Genomic DNA, 26,176 nt, shown 5'->3' on the forward strand with positions numbered 1-26,176 from the left:
TCAACCAGCAGTAGAGTTTTAAAGGTATTTAACCAAACTGTTTGGACATAAATCATCTCTGTGATTGGCTGACAGGTCAGAGGATTACCTGGATGTGATTGGCTTTTGCAGCAGGGAAGGCAGAGTCTGGAAAGGAGATGTTTGCGTTGTACGGCAGGCAGTGGGCAGGAAACCTCCCGCCCTACAGGAAGGAAAGGAAACAGACCAGGCTTTATACACTGCTAAAAGTAGCTAATGCTAAGCTACACATAGAAAGATACTGACCCACTTAATAGTAGCTAATGCTAAGCTACACATAGACACATACTGACCCAGTTAATAATAGCTAATGCTAAGCTACACATAGAAATATACAGACCCAGTAAATTTCAGCTAATGCTAAGTTACCCATAGAAAGATACTGACTTAGCTAATATCAGCTAATGCTAAGCTACACATTGAAATATACTAACCCATCTAATGTCAGCTAAGGCTAAGCTACTCATAGAAAGATACTGAAATAGCTAATATTGGCTAATACTAAGCTACACATAGAAACATACTGACCCGGTTAATATTAGTTAATGCTAAGCTACATATAGAAACATCCTGACACAGCTAATATTAGCTAATGCTAAGCTACACACTTTCTGAAGAAACAAACTGTTAAAAACTTGAAATTGTTAAAACACTGAAAGAAGTTGAAGTGAACATTTTGTTGTTCAAAGTTAATCTGAGCTGACAAACGTTTGAGGTGTCAGTCGAAACGAAGGCAGAGCTAGTTCAAGATCAATCTGTTGATCTTTAACTAGTTAGTCTGCTTTTATCTGTTGATCTTTAACTAGTTAGTCTGCTTTTATCTGTTGATCTTTAACTAGTTAGTCTGCTTTTATCTGTTGATCTTTAACTAGTTAGTCTGCTTTTATCTGTTGATCTTTAACTAGTTAGTCTGCTTTTATCTGTTGATCTTTAACTAGTTAGTCTGCTTTCATCTGTTGATCTTTAACTAGTTAGTCTGCTTTTATCTGTTCATATTTTACTAGTTAGTCTGCTTTTATCTGTTGATCTTTAACTAGTTAGTCTGCTTTTATCTGTTGATCTTTAACTAGTTAGTCTGCTTTTATCTGTTGATCTTTAACTAGTTAGTCTGCTTTTATCTGTTGATCTTTAACTAGTTAGTCTGCTTTTATCTGTTGATCTTTAACTAGTTAGTCTGCTTTTATCTGTTCATATTTTACTAGTTAGTCTGCTTTTATCTGTTGATCTTTAACTAGTTAGTCTGCTTTTATCTGTTCATATTTTACTAGTTAGTCTGCTTTTATCTGTTGATCTTTAACTAGTTAGTCTGCTTTTATCTGTTGATCTTTAACTAGTTAGTCTGCTTTCATCTTATTCTTTAACTAGTTAATCTGCTTTCATCCGTTAATCTTTAACTAGTTAGTTAAAGATCAACGGATGAAAGCAGACTAACTAGTTAAATAATGAATATAGAATTCTAAAGTATCTTTAAAGTGTTTGAAGTGTCAGACCAGTTGACTAGTTATTTAACATGAGTGTGTTTTGTTTGAAGGTCGTAGGTTGAAGGTCGTACCAGGTCTCTCAGGAGGTGGTGGGCCGACCGGACAATGTTTCCCTCCAGCGTACAGGTCGGCATGGCCACCGCCATCAGGTGGAGGCCGTAGAACTGCAGGAGGACGAGGAGGACTGAAGACACTGTCATGGTTCTCGTGGTTCTGGTCCTGATCTTCAGCCGGTTCGGATGTTTACTGGTCCCTCAGGTTGTTCTTCAGGTGGTTCTGATGGTTATGGTCCTTCAGGTGGTTCTGATGGTTCTGGTGGTACTGGTCCTTCCTTCAGGTGGTTATGGTTCTTTAGGTCCTGAGGTTCTGAAATTGACATCAGTTTTAGTTGAAGTTCTACAAAAACACAAATTGAGGTTCTGAGTTTTAAAAACCTTCACCTGAAGCGAGTCCTGGTCCTGGTGTTGGTGCCTGTGCTGATCGGGGTTCTGGTCTGGGATGCTTCAGGTGTGCTGTGTGAGCCGGCAGCTTAAGGTGAGTTCAGGTAACCTGGAACACAGAGCAGAAGATTGGCTGGAAGTCAGGACCAATCAGCGGGCGTCTACCTGAGTCATTAAATCCTGGAGAGTCTGATCCAAACCACAACCCCAGGGACCAGGACCAGCAGAGGTCTGCCAGGTGAGTCACTGCAGGTTCATGCAGGTCGGTACACAACTCTTTCCATGTGGAAATAATAGATTTGTTTTGTCTGAGATCAACACAAAGTATCTTTATTGCTTTATTTATTATCAATCAGGTCTGTTAATGTAGACGATCAAACTAATACTATGTGATAACAATAACAATAACAACAATAACAATAACAACAATAATAATGTCGGACATACAGACCGGTCGATGATGACGACTCACAGATAAACGGTTTGTCACAATAACGACTCAGCGAGTTTCCAGATCAGAGGCGGAAATATTAAAGACGGATAAACCAGTGAAGTTTCATTTCAGTGGAAATAAACTGACACATGAATATTGCAGCTAAAGTAAAATAATATGAAATGATCGTGTGCAGTTTCAACACGAATGAAAACTTCGTAATTTTTGTGACTCAAACTGATCTCAGAACAGGACTCTGAAACTGTTGAATCAGCGTTTCTATCGGTTGACTAATATTTCCATTTAAGACGCTCGATGTTTGTGACCGAAACGGACGAGGAAACTCCACGTGAAAATCAGTTCTCGTTATTACGATAACTGTGTCGATCGTCAGCGAGCTTCATACAGTATGATCATCGGTTTACCGTCAGGTGGGAAAAATACTCTGTTACTTAGTAAAAGTACTAATACCACTCTGTAAAAATACTCTGTCACAAGTAAAAGTAGTCACACTATTCTGTAAAAATACTCTGTTTCACTAAAAGTCCTCAATTGAAAATGTTCTTTCAGTAAAAGCCCAATCAACAGTCCAAACCTCAACATTATTACTTAAATATTAATACTATTAACATTATTACTAATACATTATCATAACTAATACATTAACATTGTTAACATTATAACTAATACATTAAAGTTATGGCTAATACATTAACAATATTACTAATGCAATAACATTGATAATATTAGTAATACATTAATAGTATTAACATTATTACTACGACTTTAAAGTTTAGTAACATTAACACTATATTAAAGTTATTACTAGTACATTAACATTGTTACTAATACTTTAATGTTATTACTAATACATTAACGTTCATAATACATTCACATTAGTATTACTACATTACAGTTATTACTATACATTAACATTGTTACTACTACTTTAAAGTTATTACTAATACATTTGTATTATTAACATTGTTACGACTACATTAAAGTTATTACTAATACATTTATATTATTAACATTGTTACGACTACTTTAAAGTTATTACTAATACATTTATAATAACATTGTTACTACTACATTAAAGATTTTACTAACACATTAACATTGTTACTACTACTTTAAAGTTATTACTAATACATTTATATTATTAACATTGTTACAATTGCAATAAAGATTTTACTAATACATTAACATTGTTATTACTACATTAAAGATTTTACTAACACATTAACATTGTTACTACTACTTTAAAGTTATTACTAATACATTTATATTATTAACATTGTTACGACTACATTAAAGTTATTACTAATACATTTATATTATTAACATTGTTACTACTACATTAAAGATTTTACTAATACATTAACATTGTTACTACTACTTTAAAGTTATTACTAATACATTTATATTATTAACATTGTTACGACTACATTAAAGTTATTACTAATACATTTATATTATTAACATTGTTACGACTACATCAAAGTTATTACTAATACATTTATATTATTAACATTGTTACGACTACATTAAAGTTATTACTAATACATTTATATTATCAACATTGTTACTACTACATTAAAGATTTTACTAATACATTAACATTGTTACTACTACTTTAAAGTTATTACTAATACATTTATATTATTAACATTGTTACTACTACATTAAAGTTATTACTAATACATTTATATTATTAACATTGTTACTACTACATTAAAGTTATTATTAATACATTAACATTGTTATTACTACATTAAAGATTTTACTAATACATTAACATTGTTACTACTACTTTAAAGTTATTACTAATACATTTATATTATTAACATTGTTACATCTGGAATCAGCAAATGTATTTACATGAAAAATGACTTCAACCATCAAAATAGTGTCACATTCATTATCTGTCACTTCACTAATTGATTATTGGACTCGTTGATTATTGGACTATCATGAGAAGTTTCAAAATGAAATTAATGAATCTTAAAAAAACAGGAAACGTAAAACCAACAAGATGATTGTTGTCTGGATCATTAAATTATCAAATAAAAATGAATTTTAGAATATTCTTGTTTAATCCTTCGAATATATAAATGCTAATTAATTATAATAAGAAACACGTGAAATAAACTCACTGTAAGACGGGTGCTGGTCTGTGGAGGTCCTTCAGGTTCTGGTCTTCCCGCTGAGGTTGTTGTGGTTCTGATGAGCATCTCTGTCATCTTGTGGTTTAAATAAAGCTTCATCCCGGACGGACAGAAACTGAAACTCTGATGTCTTCAAAGCAAATCAAAGCAAAAAATTCTGCGAAATTTGGAAATTCCCCCCTCAGGGTGCTTCATGTGAGGTATCTTTCTATCCCTGTTAGTACAAAAGTACACAGTAAAAAGTACAATAAGAACACACAAATACAATAAATGAAGTGGAGTACTTTGTGTCTTTAAGTTTGTGGAACGTTAACAGAGTTAGGCTCAAACGATTACGTACATTAACCATTTAGTTTGAGCTGATTCCTCTTACCTTAGATAAGAGTGGGTCCCTATGTCCTTAAATACTTTTCACCTTGAAAAGACATCAGAGACTTTCATTTTCCATTTAATAAAAACATTTAAGGACCTGATATGTTTTTAAGTAAAGGAGACTCCAAAGTTCAGGACTCTTTAAAATATAAATGAATCTATGATTAAATTAAATGTTTATAAAAACATTTTCACAACAGAAAACCTTCTAAAAGTACAACACAACAGTAGTATAGAAATACCAACATGTATTATTGTGCATTCATTCATTCAGTTCTTTAAAATATCTGAACTAAATCATTATAGTTAGTAAATTAATATGATTAAGTGTAAAAAATGAAGATCCGTTTAATGAGCCAGGAGATGATTCACAGGAAGAAGTTAATGTTCCCCAAAGTGTTTCTTTAGATTCAAAGGAGAACATTTATTTATTAAAGTTTTAACATTTAAATAAAGTTGGAAACTAAGACATCAATTTGCTGCATCATGATTTTCTTCCCGTTGTTTCACACTGAGGAGTGTCTTCGGTTCTTCATGCTTTCTGTATGAATCAAAGTGGACTCCGTCTTCCGTCATCACACATCGACTCTCAGGATGCGGTTTAACCCCCAATTATTTCAGTTTACATTTACAGAGAAGAGACGAGGGAGACAGTTTGACACGAGGCAGGAAGTTCAGCCTCAGTCGGCGTTTAGACAGAAAAGAAAGAGCGAAGACAGAGAACCATCGAGGATCTCTGAAAACAGGAAGGAAACCACGTAACTCCCTCTGAGGTTTTTCTCTACAACTCTTCTGAATGACTTTCAGCTGCAGTTTGTTCAGAAATGTGATTATGAAGGAAAGTCCTCGTCCTTCACTCCTTCTGTTTCATTCGGTTTCCACTTCGCTTCAGCTGGAAGGAAAATAAAGAAACACACTCTCCTGCGTTCGGTATCTCAGTTTAAAGGCTTCATCGTCTGCTTCAGCACATTTTCCATTAAACATAAATATTCACATCATTAAATACCTGGCGCTGCTCTTAGGAAAAAACAACTGTACATTGTTATATAAATAATTCAGTGTGAGAAATTATTACCGAATAAAATAGTTTGAACATGAAATTATATCAATAAATTGCTGCTGCCTGTGGCCGAATTATCAGATAACCTGAAACAAATATCTAAAATCACGTCTCTTTGTTCTCTGTAGTCTGTAGTGTTTTGTTTTTAGTTTGAAACAGAATCAATGTAGTTAACATTGAAACAGAATCAATGTTGTTAACAGTTAAACATAATCAATGTTGTTAACATTGAAACAGAATCAATGTTGTTAACATTGAAACATAATCAATGTTAACATTGAAACAGAATCAATGTTGTTAACATTGAAACATAATCAATGTTGTTAACAGTTAAACATAATCAATGTTGATAACATTGAAACATAATCAATGTTAACAATGAAACAATCAATGTTGTTAACATTGAAACATAATCAATGTAGTTAACATTGAAACATAATAAATGTTGTTAACAGTTAAACAGAATCAATGTTAACAGTTAAACAGAATCAATGTTAACAGTTAAACAGAATCAATGTTGTTAACAGTTAAACAGAATCAATGTTAACAGTTAAACAGAATCAATGTTAACAGTTAAACATAATCAATGTTGTTAACATTGAAACAGAATCAATGTTGTTAACATTGAAACATAATCAATGTTGTTAACAGTTAAACATAATCAATGTTGATAACATTGAAACATAATCAATGTTAACAATGAAACATAATCAATGTTGTTAACATTGAAACATAATCAATGTTGTTAACATTGAAACATAATCAATGTAGTTAACATTGAAACAGAATCAATGTTGTTAACAGTTAAACAGAATCAATGTTAACAGTTAAACAGAATCAATGTTAACAGTTAAACAGAATCAATGTTGTTAACAGTTAAACAGAATCAATGTTAACATTGAAACAGAATCAATGTTAACAGTTAAACAGAATCAATGTTAACAGTTAAACAGAATCAATGTTAACAGTTAAACAGAATCAATGTTAACATTGAAACAGAATCAATGTTAACAGTTAAACAGAATCAATGTCGTTAACAGTTAAACAGAATCAATGTTGTTAACATTGAAACATAATCAATGTTAACATTGAAACAGAATCAATGTTAACATTGAAACAGAATCAATGTTAACAGTTAAACAGAATCAATGTTGTTAACAGTGAAACAGAATCAATATTATTAACATTGACTGCCGGAGTTGCTCAGGACATGGGGTCACTGGATCGGCAGTAAAAGGAACTGGAGAAGGACCCAGCGGTGTCAGGAACCAGAGTCGGCCGGAACGCCGACACATAAACCGGGGGTTGCTGAGGCTCGAAAGTGGCAGCTGAAAATGGACACTATCCAAGGAACCTGATCCAAGGATCCAGATACGATCCGAGGAACCTGATACTATCCGAGGACCACTGATAATATCCAAGGAACCTGATCCAAGGATACAGATACTATCCAAGGAACCTGATACTATCCAAGGACCACTGATAATATCCAAGGAACCTGATCCAAGGATCCAGATACTATCCGAGGAATCTGATACTATCCAAGGACCACTGATAATATCCAAGGAACCTGATCCAAGGATCCAGATACTATCCGAGGAACCTGATACTATCCAAGGACCACTGATAATATCCAAGGAACCTGATCCAAGGATCCAGATACTATCCGAGGAACCTGATACAAGGACCACTGATACTATCCAAGGATCCAGATACTATCCGAGAAACCTGATACAAGGACCACTGATACTATCCAAGGAACCCTTATACTATCCAAGGAGACCTGATACTGTTCAAGGAGACCTGATACTATCCAAGGACCACTGGTACTATCCAAGGAGATCTGATACTATCCAAGGAACCCCGGAAACTTAAAAAAAACAACTAAATTGAACCTGGTGTCTGGCTAACTTCTAAAGATGCTCTACTAAGTACTAAAGATGCTCTACTAAGTTCTAAAGATGCTCTACTAAGTACTAAAGATGCTCTACTAAGTACTAAAGATGCTCTACTAAGTTCTAAAGATGCTCTACTAAGTACTAAAGATGCTCTACTAAGTTCTAAAGATGCTCTACTAAGTTCTAAAGATGCTCTACTTAGTACTAAAGATGCTCTACTAAGTTCTAAAGATGCTCTACTAAGTTCTAAAGATGCTCTACTAAGTACTAAAGATGCTCTACTAAGTACTAAAGATGCTCTACTAAGTACTAAAGATGCTCTACTAAGTACTAAAGATGCTCTACTAAGTACTAAAGATGCTTGTCATGAAGGGGTTGAATAATTTTGAGACTGCAGTAGTCATTAAAAGTGGCATTTTGTGTTGAATTTGGAGAAACCACTTGTAGTATTAGTTGTGTTGAGCTATTTAAATTGTCCTTGTTTGAGTTGTTTATTGAAAACAGCTGAAAGTTTGTAAATGTTGCCAATAAACCTAATTTGCAATGGGGATTGAATAATTTTGAGTGCAACTGTATGTATGTGTGTATATATATATATATATATATATATGTATGTATGTATGTGTATATATATATATATATATATATATATATATATATATATATATATTAGTACTGGGCAACGATTACAATTTTTAATCGTGATTAATCACATGATTTTCTGTGATTAATCTCATTGTTATGCGCAAAATTCAATAATGAATTCAAAAGTAGTGTATTGCGCACTTTTATTTTAAAGTACTGCTATATGAACTAAAGTGCAATAACATTTGGTTTACAATCACTTTAAACAAATCAGGTTATTTTTAACAGAAGTATTCCCTTTAGACAGTAGCAGTTAAAATACAGTTATGATTCTGATAATAGATATTCAGCCGGTGTTCTTCATGTGTGTAAGAGATGCAATTTGAGCGGGAGCAGCAGGAAGAGAAGGAAGAGACGCCACACACACACACACACACACACACACACACACAGACAGCTGTTCACCGCTCGCTGCCCGGTTGTTGTGTTAAAAATATCCGCTTAATAATAATAAAAAAAAACTGCGTTAATGCGCGATAAAATACTTGTCGGCGTTAATTAATTAATGCGTTAACGCGATAACGCGATAATAACCCGATAACTTGTGTAACAGAGTTAATGATTCCACTTGCCATCATTGGCCATTATTTGCTAATATTACTGTATTATTTAAGTTATTACTAAGCCATATCATTTTCATATTATTTCCTCCTTTATTTCTGTCAATATCTTACAACTTATCATTAGTTTTCCATGGAGACAAGTATGTTGTGTGTCACTAGAGCGCCCTCTGCTGGGCTCCTGCAGACTTGAGCGGTGCGCCCTGCTGTCCGTGACCAGTCTGCAGCACGCTGTCTCCGTGGTCGGTTGATCTGTGACAAGCTCCGTTGTGATATCTGTATAAGTTCCTTTTTGTCCGTAGAATTGTTTCGATTTACAATTTCTAGAGCAAATGCTTTTTACTGCTAACTTTATTTAGCATTAGCAGAATGCTAACAATCAGCTAGCTTAAGCGTTTGTTTCTTTACTTATTTTTTATTTTATACATATATTTATCCCTTTAAGGGGGAAATGTGCATATGACAGGTGCCCGGGGAGCCGCTAGGGACACAGTGTCTCGCTCAAGGACACTTTGACTCAGAACACGTCCCAGCCAAGGATCGAACCGTCAAACACAACCCTCTTAGCTAGTGAGCTTGTCGCCCCCTTACTTTGGCAGTTCCCGGAGTTTGTGACCACGAGGTGGGCTGTGAGAAACCCTAATGTGCTTCTGTTTGTTACCAGGTATATTGAACTGAAATGTCATTTGATTTAAATGTACCAGTCCGCAGCACGCTGTCTCCGGGATGTGCTACGTATATATGCTGTCCTGTGAATAAACGGCTGGTTGGAGCCAAAAAGACATAAAGTGTGCCTGAATCAAAACACAACGCAAAGAGAGAGTACACAACTGCTACACTTGCCCAGCCCTAATATGTATCAGTGGTGGCCGTCAGGGCCTTCAAAGCCTTCTCTGCTGGCTTAAACAGAATCACAAAGTTAGAGCTATTTTATAATTTAATAATTTTTCTTTAATACACTACATGTATTATAATGTATATAAATATTGTCTCATTATCTTATGTTCTCATTGCACAGCTACTGTGCTCCTCAGCTGCTCTTCAGTGCAGCTTGTTTTAAGTAGAGCTTTTATCCAATCAGAGTTCACCTCTGTGTCTCTAGGTAGAAGAGAGGCCCCAGGCCTGCAGACTCACCAGTGAATCCATGTGCAGGTTAAGTGAATGGGGACGATGTTGTTGATCGTCATAGTGTTCAACCAACCAGATCTTTAGTTTGATGTGCCAGAGCCTTCTAGCTGGCCTACAAGTACGTCAGCATTAACTCGCAGCTCAGTATTGCGGTGCAGCTCTGCAGTGAGGTGCAGCGTGTGCTGTGATTGGTTCAGTGGGCGAGCACGTGACTATTGTGAACCGAAACTTAAGGTAGCCAGCAGAGCTTAGTTGGAGGAGTAAGAGTTCAAATTGAAAGATATGGAAGAAATTATGACATTTTTAGGGTTTTGCTTGGCTTAGTTTATCTATTTTTTTACCTAGCTTTGTTTTATTAACAATGACTGAAGGAGGAGGAGAAACGGATTTAGTGGTGGAGTTACTGACAATGCCTTTCTCAAGAAGGACATTTCAGGAAAAGCTGGACATCGTAAGAAATGGTCAGTCAACCCCACAGCTAGCAGCCCTGACCCAGCCAGGAAAATGATGCGAACCGGCCGCCGTAGATGAATTGAGAAGGACTTCTTACTGGAACTGAAACGATGTTCTGTACAACCATGGGATTAAACTCTTTGTCAACAAAGAAAGGAGGATGGACTTTGTCTTTAAGTGAACAGCATTTGGTAAGAGTTAGAGTATCTCTTTGTGCTGTGTCACTCTATGCACCAACCTTTTTTGTTTTCTGTTTTGTTTGGGTGGGGGGAATTATTTATTTACTTAATTTTATTTCATCTTTGTGTATTTTTTTTTTCTTTCTTAACTTGTTATGTAATTTTTTGTAATGTTTAATGTGCTCTGTACGCTCTGCACGTTCTCTTGCATTGTTAAAAAACTTGGAAAAATAAAATATTCCAAAAAAGAAAATGGACGAGATAAAATAGATATATTCCTTTATTTAAGATGCTTAAATGCTTTGTCAATAAAGTAAAAAAAATATTTGATGACACGCCCCTCTCAGTTGATGCCACGCCCCCCACGCTAGATCAGGGTCAAAATTCTGAACTGAAAAAAAGATTTGAATCTGAAAAATATAAAATCTGAAACTGAAAAATGAAAAAAAAAAAATTATTCAAAAAAATTCCAGAACTGAATCAAAATTATATTCAACCCCAAAAAACTTTTCATTCACTTATTTTTATTTTGAATACATTGCTGTATTTTTCAAGACCACAACTTGAACTTTCAGGTTCACATTCTTTTTTCAAATGAACACAAGTTTTGACCTGGATTAGCTCCAAACTCCAGGGATCAAAAGAACACTTAATTCTTCAGTTTATCACAAACATTCATCATCAACACATAAAGAAACATTTCATCCTTCAGTTTATCACAGTTTATCATCTCTTTATGTTTATGTCATTATTTGGGTTCAAATAAACATTTTCAATCCCTGCTTCCTGGTTCAGGAAGACGTTCACTTGTTGACGTCACGTGGTGTTACCTGGGTGAGGGGCGGAGCCTCAGACGCTCCCTGAACAGGAAGTAGCCCGGATGTTGGGTGGTGTAACCGTATAAGTTACACTCCCTGTTTCAGAGAGCAGAGAGTGAGCGCGCGCTGCCTACACGGTGAGTCTCTGGTGTTTTTGAGTGTTTTTGAGTGTTTCTCGTTGTTTCTGTCGCTTCTGTCGCTTCCGGTCGTCTCACGGTGGTCGGTGGGTCTGCTTGGAGCTTGCGCGTAAACGCGGAAATACCCTTAGCGGGACCGTCAGATGACGCGTGGAGGATCAATAATCCGTAATCGATCCCGGTCTGGTCAGGTCCAGGTGACACTCTTTGCAGGTCTGCTGGATTGATTTGTTGCTTTGTTGTCATATGAATATATGTGACCGGTTCTTGTGAGTTTGTCATTGTGTTAATTACATTGATTTTGACTATATGCGTTGTCCGTTAATGACGCAGCTTCCCGTCGTGCGCGTGTTCATGTATCTAAACTCTGCAGTTCGTGTTTTGTAGGTAACATTTTATTTCACTTGTCAAATGTTGCAGTGTTCTGTGAATATGCTGTTTTTACACGAAACAAATAATAACCCGTAGCTGTGACGTCATAATTAGGTGATTCAACTGTAGTAGGACTGAAGGCCCGCCACTGGTGTGTGTGTGTGTGTGTGTGTGTGTGTGTGTGTGTGTGTGTGTGTGTGTGTGTACCCCCCCTTGGATGTTTTACCCTTTTGTTGCTTTTATACATGGAATCATGGTCAGTATAATTTGGCTTTCATTTCAAAGTGAAAACAGATTTTTACAAACTAATGTCAATTAATTAAAAATATACAAGGTAAAGTAAATGATTGCATAAATATTCACCCTCTTCAGGTGAGTGTTGTGTTCAAAGGTTTCTCAAACAGAGAAGAAGCAGCCCCCCCCCCCCCCCCCTCCTCCTCCTCCTTGCTCTCTTTCAGCCAGCAGGGCCAGAATCAAATGGTTCAGGTTGAAATCAAAAGTATTTAATATTCTTAACAGAAGCTAAAACAAATGCAAACTGAATTACACTATCGACAGTAAAACAAACATAATATTCCAAGAAATATGAGGCCCCACAGGACAGGTTGGTGTATCTGCCCCGCGGTACGGAGGAGGTCTGAGGATCTTCTGTGTATCTTCAGCTCAGTGATTGGCCGAACCCTTCGGACTTCAGTCGGCCTTCTTCTTGGCCCGTTCCTCCCTCCTTGACGGCTCAGAAAGCCTTCAGCATCGTCCTCTCTCTGATCTTTATTACTTCATGGCGGTGTCATCATTCTCTGGTTTCTCTCACAGTGCTCAATACATTCAGTGACTCCTTTCAGTTTAAACCTCCTACAAGTAAACATATTGTAACACATAATATCCACGCTAGGAGCGCTTTTAAACTGAAGTTCCTGACAGGATTTAGTAGATGCACATTTGGCTGTAATCACAGCACTGATTGTGTGGTGATAAGTCTCACTCAGGCACCTGACACGTGTTAGTATTACATGTAGTATACATGTTAGTGTTTAGTAAGAGTTCAGGTTGAAACATGAGAAGTTATGACATTGACTTGACATCTTTAGCGTGTTGCTTGGTGTAGATTCTTCTTTTGTTTGACCTAGCTTTGTTTTTTAACACTCGATGGCTGAAGGAGGAGTTACGGACTTTGTTAACAAAGGAAGGAGGATGGACTTTGTCTTTAAGTGAAGGCAGCTTTGGTAAGTGAACGGCTTTTGTTTTTACATCTGCAGTCTCACTATTCGGGCTCATTGGGTAGAGAGGGTTGTCCGGCAACCGCAAGTTCGGTGGTTCGATCCTTGGCTGCTACATGTCCTGTGCCGAAGTGTCCTTGAGCAACACACTGAACCCCTAAACTGCTCCCCGGGGGCTCCTCAGCAGCATATATATATATATATATATATATATATATATATATATATATATATATATATATGACATGTTAAACGTATCAGGTCATAGTTTATACTGTTTTCAAGTTAAAAACAATAAGAAATAGGTGTAAGGTCCATAGAGGGTTAAATAAATAGAACCTATGAAAATGTGTTGAGTCATGTTATGTTTCACATGAATCAGCTCTCTCTCTGTCTCTCTGTCTGTCTGTATTTCTGTCTGTCTGTCTGTCTGTCTCTCTCTGTCTCTCTCTCTCTGTCTCTCTCTCTGTCTGTCTGTCTCGAGATAAACTTGAACTCTACTTCACAGTTTGAGAGTCTGGATTTATCTGAACCTGCTGATCGACTACAGACTGACCAGGACTAACCAAGAGTAGCTACTCCTAAAGGATCTGGTCTCAGTGGATCAAGTCTGGATTAAGGATTCTGACCGTGTGGATTAGGACTAAAGAGGTGGACTGAGCCTCTAAAATGAAGCACTTGATCAACACTAAAGCTTTGGCTGTGGTGGTGCTGTCGGCTCTGGGGTGAGTACTACTACTACTACCACTACTGCTAACTACTACTACTACTACTACTGCTAACTAGTACTACTACTACTACTGCTAACTAGTACTACTACTACTACTGCTAACTAGTACTACTACTGTTACTACTACTGCTAACTAGTACTGCTACTACTACCACTACTGCTAACTACTACTACTACTACTGCTAACTAGTACTACTACTGTTACTACTACTGCTAACTAGTACTGCTACTACTACCACTACTGCTAACTACTACTACTACTGCTAACTAGTAATACTACTGCTAACTAGTACTACTACTACTGCTAACTAGTACTACTACTGCTAACTAGTACTGCTACTACTACCACTACTGCTAACTACTACTACTACTACTACTACTACTGCTAACTAGTACTACTACTGCTAACTAGTACTACTACTACTACTACTGCTAACTAGTACTACTACTGTTACTACTACTGCTAACTAGTACTGCTACTACTACCACTACTGCTAACTACTACTACTACCACTACTGCTAACTAGTACTACTACTACTACTACTACCACTACTGCTAACTAGTACTACTGCTAACTACTACTACTACTGCTAACTAGTACTACTACTGTTACTACTACTGCTAACTAGTACTACTACTGTTACTACTACTGCTAACTACTACTACTACTACTGCTAACTAGTACTACTACTACTACTACTGCTAACTAGTACTACTACTGTTACTACTACTGCTAACTAGTACTGCTACTACTACCACTACTGCTAACTACTACTACTACCACTACTGCTAACTAGTACTACTACTGTTACTACTGCTATGACTACTACTGTTTGAAATGCATATACTGATATTAATGATGGATTGTGTTTCGGTTTGAACCCACAGAGTCCTGTTCTGCTACCTCTTCCTGACCTACAGGTAGTACAACATAATAATATATATATATATATATATATATATATTAATAACGTTTTCTAGGAACTGTGTCATATATTTCAATATTAAAGTGTGAATGCCTGATGATGAAGACGATGTGTGTGTTTAACCTCTTGAACCCGTACTCCAGAGTGTAAATCTCTAACTAAGGTCTATTTGAATATCTGTTATAACAGAAACACTTGTGAGCTGTGTTCTGATGGCTACATATTGTGTGTGTGTTACTGGTTAATAGTACATGAAGAACATATCGCTCCATGCATCGTCTGTCTGTGTCTATGGAGCCTTGCTCAGCCTGTGGTGGTGGATCTGAGCATGTGACCACTCGTTCGAACCGGGTGGTTATTTCGAACACACCCGTGTGTTCCATGAAGTGATTGACAGAATTTTCAGCCACTAAAAAGCCAAAACCGTGCCGTGCTCCCCCCCCCCCCCCCCCCCATATTGACCTCCATTTTGTGTCACATTTGTTACAAGGATTTTGTTCGGATTTCTCCGTTTTCACCCTGAAAACCTCCTTCAAGGTACGGTGCAGTTGTAATCTTGGGAGTGTTGGGTTGTGCTTTGTGGTGGCTTCTTGGACGTAACTTTTGAATGCTTTCACGGAGAGAGATCTGGATGTTCGGGCTAGAATCTGTATGGGATGCTCATGCTTCCTGATGACCGGTGCGATGCAATGGCTGCATTTCAGAAGCATTGTCCGAGTTGTTAGGTCGCCGGTGGTGGCGTGAAATGCATGATGTTGTGGCGGATCTTCTTAGTTAGTTAGCAGAATAGTTTATATGGTGTTTGCGGTGTGTAAAATGGTTTACAGGATTAAGTTGAGGAGACTTTTTTTAAAAAAAGTAATTTTTTAAATTTCTTTATGAACTTTTATTTCTACGACGCTCTCTTCGATTAAATATCTCGCTCGGGTCCGAGGGACTGAGGGTTTGGTGTTCTTCTGTTCTATAAAGTGTGAATGTTAATTATTAACATCCCAACACAAGTTTCTGTCCAAAAACTACAATAAAATTCACAAAGAAATAAAAAAAATACACAACAAACGTCACCACAAACTAACAAAGAAAATCCATCGTGTGTGTGTGTGTGTGTGTGTGTGTGTGTGTGTGTGTGTGTGTGTGTGTGTGTGTGTGTGTGTGTGTGTGTGTGTGTGTGTGTGTGTGTGTGTGTGTGTCAGAGGCGTTGAGCTCTTCAAGCAGAACATCAATCAACAGAACTATAACTGTCAGTAGAACTTTGGAGTTTGTACTGATCAGCTCCACCCTGATTACGTAATCTATAATACAGTAAATATTAAAACTATAATACTACAGAGACACAAACAGTTATAGTCCTCTTTTTGTGTGTGTGTGTGTGTGTGTGCTGGGCAACGATTACAATTTTTCATCTCGATTAATCGCATGATTTGTTTGCGGTTAATCTCATTGTTATGTTAAAGTTCATAATGAATCTAAAGTAGTGTGTTAAAGTGCTGCTCTATGAACTAAAGGTCAACAACATTTGGTTTAAACACGTTAAACTCATCAGGTTCTTGTTAACAGCAGGATTCTCTTCACACAGCAGCAGTTATAACACAGTTATAATGATTCTGATCATAGATATTCAGCCGGTGTTCACAACTTTATCTTCATGTGTGTCAGAGATGAATTTAAATCTACATCTTAAACCTGAAACCTCTCTACGTCATGTTTTATGTTTGTTAAACTCTCAGTAGTGAAGAGAGAGAGAGAGAGATTTGATTTTAAATGTATCTTTATTTCTTGTTAAGTTCCGTTTACAGTTGATCAAAAGCTACAACAAAAGGAATTCATGCAAAAAAACAAAATTTAAATACTAAAGAAAACAGAAATAAGTTGAGAACCAGAGCATCGTCTCTGTCTGAAGCCAGAATGTCTTCAGACTCCAAATGTTCACAGAGCTCAGTGTTCTTTGTCAGTCTGTGTCCGTTAGTCCACAGGGGGTTTACACCGGGACCACCAACAGCCCCTTGGGGAGGATCCGCCAAACACCTGGGTCCACCTGGACCCCCTCGCTCCTCCATCGTTGGTCACATGGTGTTCGGTCTCCTCCTCTGGCAGGGAGGCACAGACCTCCTCCACCAGCCTGAGCAGCAGCCTGATGGACCGGATGCTGATCAGCGGTGTCCTCACAGCTCTCTGAGGGACTGTGAAGACCCCCCACGCCTGTAAGACGGACTGGTAGACGGTGTGGGACCACGTAGAACCTCTGGGGCTGAAGCAGGAAACAGGTGTTTGTCTCCTCAGCAGCACACAGGCAGCATCAGTCCATGGCAGCCCAAGCTGGACCACCAGACCCTGTCCCCCCTCCTGGATCGGCAGGTACAGCACCGCAGGTCTCAGCCAGTGAAGCCCCGACCAGAAGAAGTCCACAGCTGTCCTCTGGACGTCTTTGATCAGGCCCCGTGGTGGAGGCGGGACTACCAGTCTGTGCCAAAGGGTCGAGGCAGCCCGGTCAGGCTCCTCCCCCTGCAGGAGAGCTGAGGTAGCAGCCGTTCCTGTGACCTCATCATGTTAAACAGCAACCCTCACCGTGTGCACTGAGGAGAACCAGAGCGCTGCTGTAGACCGCTAGAAGAACCAGCAACACAAAGATGAAGAGTCACCTCCATCACAGACTCACTGAGAGGTTCTTCACCTCTGAGGACCTTCATCCCTTCATCTCTCTTCTTGAGCTTCCTGAGAAACATCACGAGCTTCTTCAGACGGAAACCTTTCTTCTCCTCTAAAGCATCCTCACCATACGTTTCCTTTATGCCCGAAACACTTTTCATGAACTTGTCTGCGTCCGGAAAATAGTCTGAAACTTCTACAGATTGTCCAAACGTTTCATCCAGGAAGTTATCAATCTCCTCCTTCGGCCGGCCTGTGAGGACAAGCGGTCCGCTTGTGGCCCACTTCCCCACACTCCGAGCACCTGATGCTACCTGTGCTAGCGTACACCATGTAGCGTCCCTCCCCGTGTTTCACCCTGAAGGAGACCTGCAGCGTCTGTGAGGGACAGGTTAGCGTGTCCCACGGAGGGAGGGAGGGAGGGAGGGAGGGAGGGAGGGAGGGAGGGAGGCAGGCAGGCAGGCAGGCAGGCAGGCAGGCAGGCAGGCTGGCTAACAATGCCTTTGACTGAACGTGTGTGTGTGTGTGTGTGTGTGTGTGTGTGTGTGTGTGTGTGTGTGTGTGTGTGTGTGTGTGTGTGTGTGTGTGTGTGTGTGTGTGTGTGTGTGTGTGTGTGTGTGTGTGTGTGTGTGTGTGTGTGTGAGCCTCCACTGCCGCTTAATAATAAAAACTGCGTTAATATAAATGTCGGCGTTAATGAATGAATGCATTAACACGATAATAACACGTTAACTTGCCCAACACTAATATATTTGTGCACAGATTGGCTGATGATGATGTCATCTCTGTGAGTCATGAGTTCCACCTGGTGGCTCCTGATCAGTGAGTACCTTCATCAGATGTGTTGATGACGCCTGTTCACCAGTACTTGTACAGACTCAGTATGAACAACAGGAACGGTGCTAACAATGCTAACAATGCTAACAATGCTAACTACCCCTCAGACTGTTTTCTGTTGTAATGAGAGAACGTTTGTGTTTTAGTCTGCAGTACCAACAGCCGAGCATCCTACGAGGGTGAGTATCATGCATAGTCCTTGCTTGTTTGTTTGTTTGTTTGTTGTTTGTTGATGATGTCAGTCCGTGTTCTTAACCGTAGTCGTACCGACGTGGTGACGGTGACGCCCTGGCTGGCTCCTGTCGTCTGGGAGGGAACCTTTAACCCGGTTCTACTCGACAGCATCTACAAAGAGAAGAACATCACCGTCTCAGCCACTGTGTTCGCTGTTGGAAAGTAAGTATGACGTCAGAACGTTGTGGTTTCTACGTCTCTGCTCTGACCTTTGACCTGGAAGTGACCCCTCTGCCCGTCTGGACAGGTACATCATGTTCCTGAAAGACTTCCTAGAGACAGCAGAGCAGCACTTCTTCGTTGGTTTCAAAGTGCACATTTACGTGTTCACCGACCGGCCGAATGAGGTTCCCCAGTTCAAGATGGCTGCCGGCCGTCAGGTAAACACTGATTCCTTCTCTTAAACTCCCACACAGGTTTCCTGATATGTTTTGATATGAAATGACTTCCTCCTCCAGCTGACGGTGCGTTCGGTGCCCAGCTCGAAGCGTTGGCAGGAGATCTCCGCTCGGAGGATGGAGCTCATCCAGACGCTGATCGAGCAGCTTCCACACCGTAGCGACGACTACGTCTTCTGTCTGGATGTGGACTCCAAGTTCCACGGCCGCTGGGGGACCGAGTCACTGGGCGGACTGGTGGCTGTGATTCATCCGGGTGAGTGGGCAGACTGTGGCTGTGATTCAATTTCATTCATTTTTGTATATCCCCAAAATCCCAAATTCCCCTCAGAGGGCTTTACAATCTGTCCACATGGACACCTTTGTCCCAGGACCTCACATGAGAACAGGGAGACTCTCTTTGTGCTACAAAGCACACGGTATGGAATCCAATGCGTTGGAATGCTGAAAGCTGAAATGAATTGTAAAAAAATTGCTGAAAATACAGAAATGGGAGACGACCTGTCTGAAAAAGCATTTAAAGTGCTGAAAACCTTCTCGTTTAAATGTTGAACGACGGTGTCTGAAGCTGAAAGGATGAGAAGAAGGCTTTGAAAGTTGAAGAAGTTTAAGAGGATTTGAAGATTTTCTCCACAGAGATCCATTCAATGAGATATGAAGAGATATCGCACACTTCTCCTGAAAGAGATGAACATTTTAATATTTGAACAGTTTCTTTAAAATATGAAGAAGAAGAAGAGTTTGAAAAAGCGTACAGAAGAAATCTAATGAAAAGAGGAATAAAGAACAGGATGACACTACTTGGAATGCTTAACAGCATTAAGAGGGTTCTGTTGAAAGACGATAAAATCTTCTGTTTAAATGAGTCGGAACCAGTCGAGGGTTAAACAGTGAGCGGGTTTCTGTTCACTGACAGAAGCCAACCCAATAATAAGATAAACGCAGCACGAAGGCTGTTATTCTCAACATCCACATGAATATTAAAGTCTCCTACAATAATTACTTGATCTGTTTGAAGGACTAGATTTGATCAAATCTCCGACCCGGGGCCCGGTACACTAGAACAATACAACTGGCTGTATTAAGACTAAGAACCAGGCTTTCACAGGAGTAATAGTCGAGTTTAGGTTTAGGTTTAATAATAGGCTTGAGTCAAAGATGGCTGCTATGTGAGTATTAACATGACGAGAGGAGTTGATTCATTTAGACACGTTCTTCATTACACAGCCAGGTTTCAGACAGACAAATCAAAATGATCATCTGATATTAAATCATTTACTAACGCAGCTTCAGATGACAGAGATCTGATATTTAACTCTCCTATGTTGTTGCACCGTTGGTATTAACTTGGATTAGGTTACTTTATATAACTCCTCAACTGTTGACTTTTGATTTAGTGACTGTAAGTGTCCGTGGGGCAGACGGTCTGTGGTTGTGGGGGGTAACTGCTCTAATGAAGACTGACACTCTGCTTCCTGGTTTGAACTCTGGGTTGTCACGGATACATCCAGGTGAGTGGGCGGGGCCGCACCAGTTTCAGGTGTCTCTCGGTACATCCCTCCAACCGGAAGTTGTTCTGCTCTGCCATATTGACGGCCGTCCCAAAGCTGTTATTTCTGCTCTGAGGAGGGAGGAGGGAGGAGGGAGGAGGGAGGAGGGAGAAGAGAGGAGAGAGAGGAGAGAGGAGAGAGGAGAGAGGAGAGAGGAGAGAGGAGGGAGGAGGGAGGAGGGAGGAGAGAGGAGGGAGGAGAGAGGAGGGAGGAGGGAGGAGGGAGGAGGGAGGAGAGATCTCTGAGGAGCCATGAGCGAGGACGCACGAGAGCAGCCTTCCAGGAAGTGTTTTAACGGCCGACACGCCCCCTCAGTGTTCATCTGTGATGTGATTGGACGCTGCAGCCGATCGACTGATGACGTGTTTCAACATGTAAACAGTGAAGATCAGATTAAACTCTAGTTTATATTTGATCTGTTCTCTGGTTTAAATAGATGTTCATTGTAGTCTGAACAACAAAAGAACCACAAACAACTTCCTTCATTTAGTAAAGATTTGTGTTTTCATGATGTTTCCTCAATAACTTCATGATGAAAGGATGAAAGTGAGAGATCTGGAGAACAGAACACAGTTTGTTAAAGAGGTAACGGCTACAGAGAGACACTCCTCTACTCTGGCAGTGATCACTGTGTGTCTTTATGAGTTATTAGTGTTATTAGTTACTATTATTAGTACAGTGATCATGTGAACAGACACAAACTCCTCTAAAGTCTCTCCAGCTGTTAAAGCGACTGACAGCTGATCCAGGTGTGATCAGCTGATCCAGGTGTGATCAGCTGATCCTCCGTCATCAGAAACAGACGTCGCTTCACGTGACGCTTCAGAGGAAAGGACGTCTCATGTCTCTTAAAAAATATTTCCTCATTTCCTCTCTCCTCGCATGGTTTCCTTGCGTCTCTCCATGCATCCCTGGTGGGAGGGACTAAGACGCAAGGAAAGGACGCAAGTGAGGGAAACGGGGGTGCAATTAACAGACTTGGGATGTACCCACAGTCTCCATTAACAGGTGTTGGTTCCTCTGGTCTGCAGGTTACTATAAAGATGGACGCAGAAGCTTCCCCTACGAGCGGAGGCCCGCCTCCAGAGCCTACATGGCCCCTGGGTGGGGAGACTTCTACTACTGTGGGGGGGCATTTGGAGGTCTTCTGCAGGAAGTACATCAGCTCGCCAAAACCTGCCGCTCCAACTTTGAGGCTGATGCCCAGGAGCGCATTGAGGCTGCCTGGCAGGAGGAGAGTCACCTGAACAGGTAGGCAGGAGGAGAGAGACCTGAACAGGTAGGCAGGAGGAGAGAGACCTGAACAGGTAGGCAGGAGGAGAGAGACCTGAACGGGTAGGCAGGAGGAGAGTCACCTGAACAGGTAGGCAGGAGGAGAGAGACCTGAACGGGTAGGCAGGAGGAGAGTCACCTGAACAGGTAGGCAGGAGGAGAGAGACCTGAACAGGTAGGCAGGAGGAGAGAGACCTGAACAGGTAGGCAGGAGGAGAGAGACCTGAACAGGTAGGCAGGAGGAGAGAGACCTGAACGGGTAGGCAGGAGGAGAGAGACCTGAACGGGTAGGCAGGAGGAGAGAGACCTGAACGGGTAGGCAGGAGGAGAGAGACCTGAACGGGTAGGCAGGAGGAGAGAGACCTGAACGGGTAGGCAGGAGGAGAGAGACCTGGACGGGTAGGCAGGAGGAGAGTCACCTGAACAGGTAGGCAGGAGGAGAGACATCTTGTGTTGAACCTTGTCGTACATTCTAATGACTGTACTTCCTGTTCCTGTGTCTAGGTACATGTGGATCAACAAGCCCAGTAAGGTGCTCTCACCTGAGTACCTTTGGCAGGACTTTAAACCCAAAAATCCCGAAGTTCACATCATCAGGTTCTCTGGGGTCATGAAGAACTACGCTGAGATCCGACCCAACGCCTGAAAGGTTCTGGAGAAGCTACGTCTGCACACTGTAAACTCTGGCGGGGATTCACAAACCTGTCACTCAACACCTGAAGCTCCACCTACCTCACCTGACGGAGTCCCAACCTAAACCACTAAAAACATTATAGTAGACTAAAGAAGCACTTCCTGTCGTTACACTGGGTCTCTGATCCGCCCCCCCTTCAGACTCAGGATCTGGAGATAAAGGTGTATCTCTGAAGCATTTTAGCCGAATAACCTTTTCTCGTTCGTCTCTCTCTTCTTCTAACTTGTGAGCTGAACTTGTGTGTTTGACATTAAGGCTTTACAGACGCTAGCGTTAGCCGGATAGCATGAAATACCCATAGAACCAGGTATGCTAACAACGGCTAACCTCGTCAAAGCTAAGAGCTGATCAAGTCTTTGTCAGGGTTCACGCGAGGCCTTCAGGTTTTAAATTGAATGCAGGAAATTAGAAGATTTAGGCCTAAGAAAAGGTCTAAAATTGCCTTAAATAGTTTTTGTAGGTCTTAAATGAAATGGTTGGAATTTACCATCATTTATATTTGGAACCACAATCAATATGAAGGATTTACACAACACATGAAGTCATGTTACGCTTCTGAAGCTCCAGGTTTTATATTCAGACTTCTGATTAAATTCTGGTTCAGACGTAATCCTGTTTACAGAGTAACTTATACTTGTATTTGTAGTTCCTGTTACCGGTCCATCACCGTGGTTACAATGGAAGGTGGACTGTTTTTAAACGTCGAGCCCTAAACCACCAAACCCACCAAACCCCCGACTTGAAGCTCACAGCGTAACTTCACACGCTACATAAATGTACGTTCTCTATGATCAGAATCATTATAACTGTGTTATAACTGCTGCTGTGTGAAGAGAATCCTGCTGTTAACAAGAACCTGATGAGTTTAACGTGTTTAAACCAAATGTTGTTGACCTTTAGTTCATAGAGCAGCACTTTAACATAAAAGAGCTCAACACACTACTTTAGATTCATTATGAACTTTAACACAACAATGAGATTAATCACAAACAAATTATGCGATTAATCGAGATGAAAAATTGTAATCCTTGCCCAGCACACACATATATGTATATGTATGTATATATATATATATGTATATATATATATATATATATATGTATATGTATGTATATATATGTATATATATATATATGTATATATATATATATATATATATGTATATGTATGTATATATATGTATATATATATATATGTATATGTATGTATATATATGTATATATATATATATATATATGAAATGCAAATATGTGCTCTTACCCCAATATATTAATTGCTGTGACACTGTATATTACTATTGTACTGTGTAAATACATTAATGCAGTGGTCCCCAACCACCGGGCCGCACAGAAAGAATAAATATATTATTTCTGTTTTAATGATTATCAGAGTCTGAAAGAAGTTTTATTTTGAAAAATTAACGGATTCTCTCACAATTTCATCCGCCTGAGCCTCTTGACGTGTCGAGACGTTTGTCTCGGTCACGTGATCCGTGACCTCAGAACTGAAGCAAACTAGAGACGACGAGTCAAACACTTCTGGAGCTTCTTTACAAAGACGAAAAGGCCACGAAGGAGACAGAAGAGCCGACAACTACCAAGAAGAAAGCTTCATTTAACAGACAATATCAGGAGTCTAACTAAATATCAGGAGGAATTCTGACGGCCAAACCCGCTCTGCAGACTATGAGGCCACAGATGAAGATCAGCTGCTGGAGGCCTTAAAGTCTGTTTGAGACAACAGCTCTGCTGGTGTTTAGATTAAAGGCTGAATATCCTGAGACCTCCACTAAAGCACTGAAACCTGCTTCCATGTCACACCTCCTCTCTGTGAAGATGTTCTGCAGTGACAGCGATCAAACATAACGCAGTAGTCTGGACATGAGGACTTCAGGTGTCATCATCTCCCTTTAACTCAGACGGGACGTCTCGCTGCAGAGAAACCAGCTCAGGGCTCCACTGATTCATCGTTGTGAGTTGTATTTATTTATGGATTTCATATTTGTTTTCATGCCGATCGTATCATTTTAATTCGTCGTGTTTATCCGCCGCACGTTGAGGCCGGTCCGTGAAAATATTGTCTAACGTGAAACTGGTCCGTGGAGCATTAAAGGTTGTGGACCTCTGCATTGATGTATTTAAAGTAATTGTAGGACTTATTTGTAGTCCGACACATTTTCTTCCATACTTAAACCAGTATGGCCTTAAAATAAAAAATGTCCTTCTGTGGTCTTAAAAGGTATGGTTTGTGGTTGATTTTCTGAGAACGTCTTCCTATCTCTCCCAAAGATATGTAACATGTAAAAAATGTGTGGTTACAGAGTCAACTGGAACCTACTTCAAAGGATTGTCCGTCTGAGTCACTTCACTCGGCAGCTACATTTTGTGGCGCAACAATGGGCAAAAAAAACGTGACTATTCGTCTCATTCAACTGACGGAGCTACAGTTAGCTCAGCTAGCTTGTGCTAGCTAGCTAGCGGCCATGATTATATACTCCACACAGTGGTGGGCCGTCAGGGCCTGCAATGCCTTCTCTGCTGGCCTAATCACAAAGTTAGAGCTATTTTATAGTTTAATAATTTTTCTTAAAAACTCTACATGTATCATAATTTATAAAAATATTTGTCCCATTATCTCATGTTGTCATTGCACAGCTACTGTGCTCCTCAGCTGCTCTGCTTCAGTGCAGCTTGTTTTAAGTAGAGCTTTTATCCAATCAGAGTTCACCTCTGTGTCTCTAGGTAGAAGAGAGGCCCCAGGCCTGCAGACTCACCAGTGAATCCATGTGCAGGTTAAGTGAATGGGGACGATGTTGTTGATCGTCATAGTGTTCAACCAATCAGATCTTTAGTTTGAGATTCTTGGACGCGCCAGAGCGGCCTGCAGGCCTACAGCTACGTCAGCATTAGCAGCAGCGCTGCAGTGAGATTCTGTGCTGTGATTGGTCAGTGGGCAAGCACGTGACTATTGTGAATTGAAACTTAACAGAGAGGCTTAGTCGAGTAGTAAGAGTTCATATTGAAATATATGAATGAAATTATGATATATTTAGCATTTTACTTGGTGTAGATTTTTTTTTAAATTTTACCTAGCTTTGTTTTTTAACACTAAATGTCTGAAACTGGAAGCTAAACGGATTTGTGAGTTGGGATTTAATCGTGGGATTAAACTCTTTGTCAACAAAGAAAATAGGATGTGATCAGCATTTGGTAAGTCAACTGGTTTGTTTTTTTACATCTAATATCTGAATGGCCCTTGAGTGTGTAGCAGAATGCGTGTTGCTGCTGTTGTATTTCCGTTAAGCTAGTTAGCCTAGCCTCCCGGAACACTTGCAGGGCATCAGCTGTTTTTGTTCTGGTTCAGAGGTCACACAGACCGCTGTCTCCTAGTGAGTGCAGAAAACATTATATTTACCACAATTTAAGCTTCTGCATTTTCCAAATGCACTAGTATTATTCAAACGTATTGTTCGGTTTGTAAGCCTCGTACTGAACGGTTTAATACGAATA

The 26,176-nt window shown here is 39.8% G+C and overlaps 1 protein-coding gene across 3 annotated transcripts; it reads left to right on the forward strand.

Moving 5' to 3' along the window:
• Positions 1–11,700: 11,700 nt before the first annotated feature.
• LOC306709417 (globoside alpha-1,3-N-acetylgalactosaminyltransferase 1-like) lies at positions 11,701–24,834 on the forward strand. Of its 3 annotated transcripts, XM_079177537.1 has the most exons (11): positions 11,710–11,790; positions 13,319–13,385; positions 13,888–14,104; positions 14,999–15,031; positions 18,445–18,504; positions 18,666–18,698; positions 18,781–18,915; positions 19,001–19,133; positions 19,212–19,407; positions 21,733–21,952; positions 22,478–24,834. In XM_079177537.1, the coding sequence occupies exons 3-11, from the start codon at positions 14,049–14,051 to the stop codon at positions 22,617–22,619; spliced, it is 1,008 nt and encodes a 335-aa protein (XP_079033663.1). In that variant the 5' UTR covers positions 11,710–11,790; positions 13,319–13,385; positions 13,888–14,048; the 3' UTR covers positions 22,620–24,834. The 3 variants fall into 3 exon arrangements, with proteins under 3 accessions (XP_079033665.1, XP_079033663.1, XP_079033664.1); XM_079177539.1 differs by lacking the exon at positions 13,319–13,385 and having other exon boundaries at positions 11,701–11,790; XM_079177538.1 differs by lacking the exon at positions 11,710–11,790 and having other exon boundaries at positions 11,811–13,385.
• Positions 24,835–26,176: the final 1,342 nt, after the last annotated feature.

The sequence above is a fragment of the Pholis gunnellus genome, assembly GCF_910591455.1.
Source record: "Pholis gunnellus genome assembly, chromosome: 17".
Classification (NCBI taxonomy): Eukaryota; Metazoa; Chordata; class Actinopteri; order Perciformes; family Pholidae; genus Pholis; species Pholis gunnellus.

Bases quoted from the DNA above. Each gene is read 5' to 3' on its own strand.
- LOC306709417 (XM_079177539.1), top strand. From the start codon at position 14,049: ATGAAGCACTTGATCAACACTAAAGCTTTGGCTGTGGTGGTGCTGTCG. The intron at 15,032-18,444 runs GTAGTACAACAT...ATTTGTGCACAG, and splicing joins TACCTCTTCCTGACCTACAG to ATTGGCTGATGATGATGTCA. The intron at 18,699-18,780 runs GTGAGTATCATG...TCTTAACCGTAG, and splicing joins CAGCCGAGCATCCTACGAGG to TCGTACCGACGTGGTGACGG.